Source organism: Toxotes jaculatrix, chromosome 2, assembly GCF_017976425.1.
Source record: "Toxotes jaculatrix isolate fToxJac2 chromosome 2, fToxJac2.pri, whole genome shotgun sequence".
Lineage (NCBI taxonomy): Eukaryota > Metazoa > Chordata > Actinopteri > Toxotidae > Toxotes > Toxotes jaculatrix.
The window spans coordinates 3880792-3892884 of record NC_054395.1 but is presented as its reverse complement, the minus strand read 5'-3'; the positions used below and the strand labels follow the sequence as shown (position 1 = coordinate 3892884).

Sequence of the window (12093 nt, the reverse complement as noted above, 5' to 3'; positions counted from 1 at the left end):
AACTATTTTATATTTTTTATTTATATTTTATCTTAAAAATAACAGCAAAATAATTTTGATGGTACACTGATTGTCTGCACTAAGCTGCACTTTATCACCGCACTAAGCTGCACTTTATTACTTTACTTACTTTACTTACTTTGTGTTTATATTTTCATAAGTGTTCTTTTTTAAGTATTTATGTTATTATTCACATGTGTGTCTTTAAGCCGAGATTCTCTGAAAAATTTTGTTATGCTCGCATAATGACAATAAAGACTCTTGAATCTTGAATCTTGAATCTTGAATCTAGAGAGAATGGTGCCCATATCATTCCAACTCCACGCCCCAGACGGTTGTTCTTGGACTATGTGACTCAGTTTCAGCTGGTCCAATCTCCTGCGAGAAGTTTGTAACATTTTACAGCACAGTGTCACACACCACCAACGAGGGGTCTTCAGCAAGCTACAAGGAGAAGCTAGCTATGTATTCTCAGTATGGACATCTTGCCAGAGGAGAAGAGACTATAGCTCAGCGACGTACTAGCCATGGGGCAATCTGGGACAAATCCCAGAGGGCCACTGGTGGGCCGGTGAACCGTCAAAAAATCCATAAAGTCTGTACCGGCCCTGTCTGTCTCTGCTTTAGCTCTCTCTGCCTGTCATTTGAGGTGCGCTTGTTCCGGGAACTGGGCTTGGATAGATTATAAAACTATGGGCCCCTGGGCACAAAGATGTAAAAGGTCCCCCATCCCTCCTAAATAAGATTGAAATAGACTCTTTTGCCATTTTGCATCTATTTTTACTTGTTTTGTCTCTTTGTGTGGTCATTTTGCATCTCTGCAGTCATGTTGTTGTCCAGTCGTATGTGTTTTGTGTCTGTTTTTGCACATTCTATATCTGTTTTTACTTGATTGGTATCCTATTTAGTAATACATGTTTTGCTTGCCTTATACATGCAAAACATACGTTCCCTTAAAGTATCCCAAAAGAGTTTGTAAATTATTGGACATGCTCCTGTTGGACAACTAACTAAAAGAACGTTTACACTTTTCTCATTGGGTGGCTTGTTTGGATCTGAGAGACGACTGGACAACAGAGACAGTCAGCTTCCTGAAGCTCCTGTGAGGTGACATTCAGTGCATCACAACTTATTCTTTTCTCCCATGGGGTTGTGGGTGAAGGAGTTGCATCTTTGATGTTAGCCCCTCAGTAAAATAAAGAGTTGACATTGAGGAGGCCTTTTTTTTCTTAATGTAAGCATTTCTTTCCCACTGGCGTTACCGTGCACATTACCCTGGGTTGTTCTTATGTATAAGTAACAATGCAGATTTAACAGAAATTTTACAGAAAATGCATTCTTGCAGTGCAGATTCAAAATGCTGGAAGAAGCCACTGGATGATGCAGGATCATTAATTATTCAGTGCCAAAACTGGAAATCCTAATGAAGGAAGAACATCTGAGGAAAGCTCAGGCAGAAACCTGACAATTTTTTTCTGCAGGTATTTTTTTTAATACAAACTGAATTTGCATTGATACATAGTACCTCCATAACTGTATGCCTAAGATTTCACCTTCTCCTGCCTACTCACCTACTACATGTTACCAAACAAACTGCCAGCCATATAAATAAAAGCATTAAAACCTTCAACAGCTGCTGGTACCAGCTCTTGTACTAACACACTGAACATTATTCCTGTGGACTTTAAGTGATACAACTTTTCATGTCTGTATGTGTCAATAATTGTTTTACATTTTTATATAAATACTTCTGTTGTCTCAATTTGTTCCTTTAATTTCTGCTTCTGTCATGATTCGTGACTGTTTATTTACTGTAAACGTAACATCAAGTTTTTTCTTATCACAATTAAGTAAAAATTATTTGGGGTAGATATTGTATAGTTCAGGTTTGCCTGAAAGGTGAACAACACTGGAAAACTCAAAATTCTCGAAATGCCCGATGGGTATATGAATCCGCGGCCGGCGTGTACCGAGGATAAATAGCACTCCAACATCCCGACACTACTGCTGGAGTTCCTCTGAGCCCGGGGCGTGACGTCACTCTCCCAGAATGCATGGCTTCCAGCGCGGCGCCCAGCCGTCCAGGCCCGGACTCTAATAAACATCTTTAAAACTTGTTCCAAAATGTCGATGTGGAGACGGAATGGAGGCTGGACGAAGAGCTGGACCGAGGCCCACTCGGTAGGTAGCATTTTATCCGTGCGTACTGACCCTGGGGGCCGGAGTCTTAACCCCGTTCGGTAAAACATAGAGGAGTTAGCTCCAGCAAGACAAACTCCGATACAACTTAGTGAACCGCTGATCTTTTGTTTTTTACCCAGCATGCTGGCTCGACTAACTGTCTAACTTCACCCACAGTCACACTAACGATACTCGGTGGATTTCCTAGATATGAAAAAAAAACAGTGTTAATACACGCAAACCTCCAACCGCTAAACCCAATTTCAACTCCGCTGCCGAATTTTGTGGACGCAGCCAAGCTAGCAATCAAATTTAGCCCCGGTCCGGCAATGACCCTGTCCCACCAGTTTATACCAGTTAAAACTTCGGCATTTCAGTAAAGCTTCCGCTAGCCTGGGTGTAAGTTTCCCCCACCTGTTTTCTGTCCCTTCCAAACAAGCGTTTGAGTAGTTCGCTTAACATAATGTGGAGAATAGGAGCAGAGTAAGAGTGGGGATTAAACCTTAATGGCAGCTCCACGCTGAGGACCCACAAGATGGCACTACCAGCTCCCATCACCGTACTCCTGACTCAGGAGTAATTAAATTAAGTCGTTTTATCAAGATATCTTTGCCTCTTGTATAATGATATGAAAACATTCAGTGGTAGTATATGTAAATTTGTACTTGATTGAAATAAGTGACAGAACAAACAAAAGTCTTAAATGCAAATATTATAGGTAAAATTAAGGTATTTACAATAACTGTTGTAAATAAAGGCCTGTTGTAAATAAAGTAAAGGTCCTCATTCTGATGCATTGTCCTGTTTAGTCCAGTTACATTATTGATGGGAGCAGTGGCCCAGCTCCTTGCAGGTCTAAATACTTGATGTACACTCTTCAGCAGTTGCAAATAGGCACCATGTTCATTTTACGAGTTTGTACTTTAAAATCAGTTTCGTTTTCATATTCTCAAATCACAAGTTTGTCACTAAGGGAATTACAGTACTTAATCAGTGGGCTTGGTGCTGAGTGTCAGACAGGGTAGGGAAAGTCAGGATATTGAGAGTCAAGCTAACACGGTGTTGCTAGAAACACACAGTATGTTTAGAAAAACATGAATTATTAACAAGAAAGGAAGTGAATTACTGAATAATACTTTCTGTCAGAAGGTTTTGTTTAGTTTTGGCAGTTACTAAGGGTTAATATTTTTTTTTACACTAGCGGCATTGAAAGTTGATCTGGTGAATCTGGGAGCATTATTTTTACCCTATTTGGATCAAAGTGTACAACTCAACAGTGTTTCATACATATGGAGGTAAATAAACCCCCCAAAGGGTGGCATCATCACAAACATTCAAAATACAAACTTTTAATACAGAGACTTATGTATCATTAGTGATTTTAAAGGATTTGAAGCACTAACATTTTCTTATGTAAAATCCAATGTAATTCAAAACTTTTTATGAATACATAAAACTAGAAGAATCATATCGGATCTATAATCAGTTTTTACGGGGCGGCCGTGGTGCAGCAAGTAAAGTACGCGGCTATGTGTGGGTGGTGGTGAAGGAGACATGCCCCTTCTCCCTCTGTGGCCATGGCTGGGCAAGGCACCGATCCACCCCAGCTTCCCGGGCGCCTTAGTTGGCAGCCCTCTGCCCCAGCGTATCTAGTATATGCTTGTGTGTATGTGTTTCGTTCACTTGCTGTGGGTAAAATGCAGAGGATAATCAGTCTCCCCAGTTTGAGGGATAATAAAAATAATAAAACTTAAAAAACTTACTGTGTGAAAAGCCAGACAGTTTTTGGCGTGAGGCAGGTTATTTTTTACAACCTGCAGCTGTAACCTGAGAATGTACTATATAATATAAAACTGACATTTGACTGATTTACAGCAGTGTTTACTGATGTGCACTGTCTCTCTTAAATAAATCAATATGCAAAGAAGACATGACATGTTAATTACGTGTGTAGCAGACTTGTAAGGGATAATACCTGACAAGTTGTGTCTTCCATGATTGTAATCATTGTAATCCTTTACAATCAAAGAATATACTATTCATATGGGGAGTGTTATCCTGCTTATACCATGGCCACATGCCAGCAATGTGCCGTAATTAAACAAGAAACATCAGTCCTAAATGTACACACATAACTGATTTCGGTTGGATGTTTAGTAAACATCGAAAATCATAGTTCCTGAGCCTCAGAATCTGTTATTTGCCTCATGTCACTAAACTGGAGGGGGTACGCAAGGCTTAGTCAAGGTTTTTATAATCCTGAAGTTTTAAAACCAGGAAAGGGGGATTTCATTAATTGCTGTCAGTCTCAGGAACAGAGAATATTGATGCTATATGATTATTAAAACTGTTTGTACTGTGGAGGTAACGTTACATAGCATGCTCTCTCCCCTCCTGTCACACACTCACTCACTCACTCACTCACTCTTACCAGTGACTTCTCCACATCTCTTTGTTTTCTGGGTGCTTTTGGTCACATTTCCTCAGCTATATTACTCATTTCCTCTGGGCCTGTCCCTCAGACTCATTGCTCTTTAGTTTTAAATTGCTATGGAGGTTAACAGGTTTAATAAGAGATATCATTGGAGCTAAACACATTTGGATGTTTTGTCAAACAGGAACCAGATCCAAAAAAGAAGTGGCTGTCAGAATCCGATAATAATGATAATGATAATGATAAATAGTTAATTAGACATATGTTCTTCTGTGGTAGAAACAGAGTTGTTATAAAGTGGTGATAATACTGATAACACTGATAAAGCAGCAAAAATAGATTAAGGCCCAAAAGTTTTTATGTTTTGTTAAACATTACATTTAATGTTTTGAAAAACATTGAAGTGAGTCAAAATTGCCAATAGTCAAAAGATATACAGAAAGTCAGTATGTATTGCCTTTACTACATGGACTTGCAGAGTAAAATGCATGAATTACATTTTGTTCTCACACAGTTACTGCCATATTAGCTATACCATTAATAGGTAGCATTTGCACAAAGTGACACTGTTTTCTGGTTTGCAGGTCTGCAAGGATGTTGAGCTGCTTCTGTGATTCAGCTGCTATATCTGTGGCATTCAGGGCTGCTGAATACTAAAATAGACTGCGGGCCGACACAAGAGCTCTTCAGAGGAAACACACAGATCCAGTCAGGGCTTGCAAAGCTCCTCATCACCGCAGCCCTTTTGGGGTTGCTATGGCAGCTGCTGTCACAGAAACCAAGTGCTGGACACAGGCTTGCCCCAGCAAGGCAGGACAGACCACTAATCATTGTCGGAAGAAACCATCACACAGTCAACAAACAGCACTTAGCATTGATTCTAGCACTCTAAGTTAACAAAACGACCAGAGGTCTGTAGGCTGATGGTCAGTGATCTGGAGAATCCTCATGAGTCTTGTCTGTGTCTGCTCCGGCTCTTGGCCAGAGTCCCTGTGCATCAACAGAGCCGTTACTGTTCCTTCTGTTAGACCATGTTCCACCAGCAGGACCATCTGAAGAGCCAGCTGCAGGAGAGCCACCCAGCCAGCAGGCAGCTCTTTCACTGCCAGGAGTGTGGGAAACAGTACAACACCCAGTTGGGTTATAGACGCCACCTGGTGGCAGCCCACAGCACTGCGGCGGGCCTGCCCTGCCCGGAGGGGGCACCGTCCCTGCTGGAGCACCTGGGCGGCCATACAGACAGGCCTCCGCCATCAGAGGGCAACACAAATGCTGCTGTGCCTGTGAGGGAGAGGAAGTATTCGTGTGAGCGATGCGATCGCCGCTTTTACACGCGTAAGGATGTACGGCGTCACGCTGTGGTTCACACTGGACGCCGTGATTTCCTGTGCCCGCGCTGTGCTCAGCGCTTTGGCCGTAGAGACCACCTGACCCGCCACTTGAAGAAGAGCCATGCCCAGGAGTCAGGGTTGATGCCCCCCTGTGCTCCCAGTACTCCTGTGGCGACGCCGACCCCTGCCACCCAGTGCCCAGTGAAGGAGGAGCCCAGCCCTGTGACCTCTGACATGGGCTCCATCTCCAAGGAGCCCATGGAGACTTTCCCCAGGGACATGTACAACTCCTACCCCATGGCCAATCCCGTTCATGGGATGGGCCACCCTCATGGCCTTATGCAGGGCTCCCTGTCCTCAAGCATGGGTGTGGGTCGCCACATGCCCCCCCAGTCTCCTCACCCTCACCACCATCACTTACAGCCTTCAGCAGCTCCACAGCAGCAGCCCTACAGCAACATGGCCAGGTACCAGCATGGATCTACCTCATATCCTCGTGCAGACGTGGACAGTTTCCTGCTGGACCTACAGAGTGCCCCCCCACCTCACCTGAGTGCAGTCAACTCCTCTACCTCTACTTCTGCCTCCCCCCAAAGGGAGGTGCTGGGTGAAGGGGTGGGTTCCGGTGGCGACTCCCACCTGCTGTGTCGGAGCCCTGCTGTCTCCTCAGCCGAGCTGTCCTGCACCACCAACATGGACCTCGGGCCCCTGCTGGGTTTCTTGCCTTTCAGCCTGCCACCCTACAGCCCTCACATGGGGATGGGAGGGTTAGTGATGAGCTATCCACCCACCACCACAACCACTTCCTCTCCAACCTCTTCCACTGGGCTGTCCTCCCAGGGTCCAGGGCCTTTCACCTTCTTCCAGCCTCCCCAGGCTCACGTACCCCAGGGCCCTGGAGCCCACAACCACAGCCAACTACCTCAGGCATACAGCAGTCCTGCTATGAGCACTTCCAGCTCCCTACCTCATTACTATCAGACCTTTCAGCAGTAAGCAGCCTTTTCCCCACAAACATTGCCTTTTGTTGGTGCTCATGGATTTTTTTTCTTGGAAAAGGGTAAAACATGAGAATGGCATCTTTATTGTAAAACAAATGTGTAACTTTAGCCTGTCGGTGCTTATGATGCTAATCTTAGTATTTTGTTTTTGAACACAACAGATCACCTCATCAGTATTACCTCAGTTCGTTTTTTTTTTATAGAAGCTTGAAAGTTTGAGGAAATGTGATGGTCTCACTGCAACCAAAACAGAGTATCTCTTTTCATCAGACCTATTACCACGTTAGGGAATATTTTATCTAGTTTTGTGTCATGTTTAAGAAAATGTCACCCTCCTTACTGAAGCTGACTTAAGGTTTTTACATTTTTTTTACAATACTGGAACACAAACATCTTTACAGGGGGAGAAATTTGCTGTAAGATGTACTCAGTTTCAGTTAGTGAGTACATGCAAAAGAAGAAAGAAACTGTAAGCTCAGCAGCACCGTTTGTATATGATATCTGGTGCTTAACGCTTAATATGTAATAAAGAGCTTCCCAGCCAGTCATCCAGAAACTGATGGGCCCAAGTGCATCAACAGATGGGAATATGAAAGAACCAAATTTATCATCAGCCACTTCAAGTGGTGGTAAAATTGAACCCTTAAGTTAGAATTAGGCTTTGTTAGAATTTGGCATATTTTAAATGTCAGTACAGTCAGTAACAGATAGTTAACTGTAAAGCTTGACTGCACTTACTACATCTTGAGAATACTGTAAACCTATCTATGTAATCTATTATTAGAACAACTAGTAAATCAAAAATGTCACATGTTGCTGGAATTGAACAGCGAGAGCATTTGAGTAATGTCAGGAGTCTCAAACTCTGATGTTCTAAATTGGGTAAAATATAATGGAGAGGTTCTCTGAGCTGGAATTCCATGTCGGAAGCCCTGAGATGTTTTAGGTGGAGTTATCTGAGGTCACACCAGCATGGTAACACAAACTCGTAATGCTACTACGCAGCTACTTTTCTTTTTGTTCAGCTACATTATGTAGCATCACTAGATTAAAATGCACTTAAGTTAAGGTCATTAAAAGTCAAAGTTATGCGAAGTCACAGAAGGCAGAAAGCTGCCGCTCCAACTGCTGTCTATGGGTAGATGTGTTTTAATACCTTTTTTTTTTTTTTTTTTTATAAAGTGTTCTGACCCTTTGACCCAGAGCATTTGACACAACAGATACCTTTCAGACAGAGAACAGTACAGGTCACCTGTTAACTGCCACTGGCAACCAACAGCTTCCTAACTGTTGTCAGTCACAGCTCATCTGTTTCCTCCTTCCTGCGATGTTCTCAGCATCCTTAGCATGTCTTGCTCCTCTGCACCTCTGATTGGGGCCTCAGAGAGCAGATCATTTGCCGTACGGTCCTTAAAGCCCTTGAATCTGCCATGTTAAAAGATGAGAACTCTGGAAATGTTCAGTTGCTGACACTCTGTGCCAACCATGTCATTGATCTCAGGGTTGCTATCTGTCCTTTATAAAATACATTTAAAAAAAATTTTCCCCCTAGATATGATAGAAGTTAGCTCTGATAGCCATCTCACAGAACACACACTCAGGTGAAAATTAGGAACTTTCCTGGTTGTAGGCAGTCTTTTTAGTGACTTTTAAGTTGGGGGGCTAGGAAAACACTTATGGTATCCTGCTTCTCAGAAGATAGGTCTTATGGGTAACCGTAGGCCGGGAACGCATGTGCACGCCTCCCAAATCTCAACAGTGCAGTTCTTGTCAGGATGCAGGTTCCAAACAGACATGAAAGCAAACAAACAACTGTATAAAAGAAGCGCACCCACGGGTGTCACCCAAGCACGTTCAATTATGTGCAGCCTAGAGAAGCCTAATTCTGGCATTAGCACAATATTCCTGGATCAGAACTAGATAAATGTGTGAAATGAAAAACTTTCATTGTGGCACGTGTAGCTGAGTTTTAACAGTCCTGACAACACATTTCATTTCCATTGTCTCAGAAAAGAGTTGTGTAGCATAAACTGCAGCTCTGAGTCTGCACACAGCTGGGTCTTTTGATCCGTGTGTGCCTGGCTTTTGGTGCTCTGTGTGTGTCTGTATGTGAATGTCTTAAAAGTGCCTACTACATGCAGTGCAGATGGAAAAATAACTCCTGTAACTATTTCTCAACCCATGAGAAACTGAAGATCAAAAGCGGTAACTGTCATTCTCAGGCCCACCTGTACCTTGTGTTATAGTAAGAAACATAAAAGCACTTTGCAATATGTTAATCTATGTATTTGTGTATGTAGCACAGGTCTTCCAGCCCCTCACCCCCATTTCCATATTTTCCATAGTGGAAGGTGGCAACCCTAGTTAGATGACATGACCTAAGGCACTTGGGAATAGCTTTGTGATCTAGACGTGCTCTCTGTTACCCGTTTTATTCTTTTCGAACTGTACCACTGGATCTGAGCAGGCTGTAACTGTGACCTGCTTAGTCTGAATTTCCAGCTTTTATTTTTTAATAGAATGCAGCAGAAATTCTTCAAAAGGCCCTCCAGAGCACTTGTATTTCTCACCTTTTTTTGACGTCACTGTTGGTATTTACACCAATTTCCCCAAGGCTGTGATGGATCGCAAGAGTTTCTGATATCCTTAGGACTAAAAGATGACCCCCCCACCCCCCACCGAACCCGTCATCCTGGCCTTGTCTTTGCTGCGGAGGTTCAGGAAAGCTCACTCAAGGTTCATTTAACCGAGTCACACTGCAGCGTGAAAGTGGGAATAATGGATCCTAAACAGAAGCCTCCCAATAATTGACGCTCCACTCATGAAAATTGATCATGTGTAAAGGAGATGCAGGGGCACCTCCAGCTGGATGTTGTGAGTGATTGATGTGATATGGGAAAGAAGATATTTAGGGTTTCGAGCGTCGGATGATGCTGTCTTTTCTGTCTGTCTCTTCTGCCTTAATTCAACAAACCGTATATTGAAGGACTCCTCTCACTAGAACTGTAACGAACCTCAAAGTGTTGCACCAATGTCTTAAAACGCTACTGTTGTGCCTCTCTAAGAGTGTCTAATCTCTTGACTGGGTTTAAGCACTTACAACATTTAAAAAAAAAAAAAAAAAGAAAGAAATGTTGGATGAATTTGATCTGTACCTCAAACATGCAGAACTGTGGGTTTCTGTTGTTCTTTTTATTTGCTTTTAGTTATGTTGGCTCTTACTTGTGCCATTAGATTGAAACTATAAAAGGTAGATTTTATGAATCTAAACTCTTTTTATCTAGCGGCAGACATTGATATTATAATTCAGTCAAACTTTCTACCTCTACCTTGTCATGTATCTTTCTGCAAAAAAAAAAAAAAAAAAAAATCATTAGAAATAGTTTTAACACGTAACAGTTAGGCAGTTTTTTTTTCTTTGTTTTTTTTGTTACCACTGTTGAAGATGGGGATATGTTCAGAATTCAACTTTGAAGGACTGGGTACATGCTGCAACTCTTAGTGGTGTATCCCAGAGTCAAGCATAGTTCTCTGTATTTGCCTTTAATGATATTTCTACTTATTTACTACCTCAGAGAGGAGACAGGCGACTGTCCGTATAACTGCAGAGAAAATGACTGTATATAGTTTATTTTTGTCAGAACAAGCACATGTACTTTGTAGCCTCCATAGTTTTTACTGAGGTTAGCTTACAGCAGAATGATGTCTAGTTTAACAAGTACCACATAATCTGTCAGTTCACTCTACATCACATTTGTTGTGTCTCTGCCTCTTCAGTCTGGAATGTTTTTCTATGTGTAAAAATCTGGGCCTCAGTTTAAAAGTCATTCCACAGCTGCCTGCTGGAATGTACACACAATGCTGTGATACTGTAATACCAACTTCTTCATCTGAAAGAAGTGTCTGCATTTACAATTCCAAATTCATGGTTCTGCTCTGAATTATGTTTTTTTTATTTTGTTTTTTTAAATATCAAAAACAGTCCTGAGACACGCACTGGTTCCAGCTTCTCCAGCGTTTAGTGTTTGCTACGTTACCATACCAGACTTCTGGTCCCCCAACCCACCCTGAAGGCCTCATATTCACGGTGTGTTATTGTAAGCTTGTGAGCTGTGGTTTTGGGAATATGCACCACCCAACCAGAAGTATGAACACAGTCTGATCACATCTGGGGGTAAAAAGCCTGCCTGTATCTCTCTGCTTCCATGGTCCTGGAGGCATTTGTTGTGTCTGATACTCCTACAAATGTACACCTTCATGCTGTTGTGATCTGTTGATGTGGAGAATGAAAAAACCTCCACATCTCCACAGGAGTCGCTGTGGACGGTGGGTCAACAAATCATGTGATGTTTCTATTCTGTTTCTCACCAACAGAAAATGTTGGTGTCTTTTAACCACACCCATCATCTTCTTTTAGCCTCGCCTCATTTGTTTTTAGTTGTATATTCAGCCAAACTTTAGAGGTGGTGGATGAAAATAAATCAGCAAAATATATCATGTTCCTGATGATCACTTGTATAGGCACCTATGACTCGGGCTGCCTTGAGTCATTACCATCACTAAATTGTTATGTCTGTTGTTGCTGTGTAAATTATGACATGTTAGTTGATGGGATGTTGTGTTTGCTCAGCAATGTCAAACACTTAAGCTGAATTATTCCAGACTGAAGCGGTGCGGGGCAGAGGACACAGGATTCTGGGATTTATTTCACTAAATACTCATTTAGTGAGCATGTGGCTTGTGTTGTGGTCGGCTCTGAGAACCCCCACAATGCAGGTTTCATCAACTTTGCAACTTAGACATGTTTTGCTTAGGTGTTTGTATTATCACTTAATAGACTAGAATACAGTGAAAAGAAAAGGAGCTGTCATTTTCTAATTAATCTGAACATAAAGTAATACAAAATAAACAAATCTTTAGATTTCCACTGTGTCTGTGTTTTTTTTTTTTTTACTGAAGTGGTGTTGGAAGTTTGGTGACACCTGCAGGAACTGTGAAAAATGATGGAAGAAACTGGTGAATCCAGACTTAATAATTCTTCTAACAGCTCAGAAAGTCACCACCTGATGATTGATAGATTGGGCCAAGCCAGCACCAAGGAAGCTTAACATAACGTATGTATTAACAAGCATTTAGGCTAAACATC

General features: G+C 42.2%; 1 protein-coding gene across 1 annotated transcript; it reads left to right on the top strand.

Annotated features, from left to right (window-relative positions):
* Positions 1-2046: 2046 nt before the first annotated feature.
* Positions 2047-8478, top strand: LOC121198478 (zinc finger protein PLAGL2-like). Its single transcript, XM_041062663.1, has 2 exons — positions 2047-2181; positions 5200-8478. Exon 2 carries the CDS (start codon positions 5647-5649, stop codon positions 6940-6942), a length of 1296 nt encoding a protein of 431 aa, XP_040918597.1. The 5' UTR covers positions 2047-2181; positions 5200-5646; the 3' UTR covers positions 6943-8478.
* The last annotated feature ends 3615 nt before the right edge of the window (positions 8479-12093 follow it).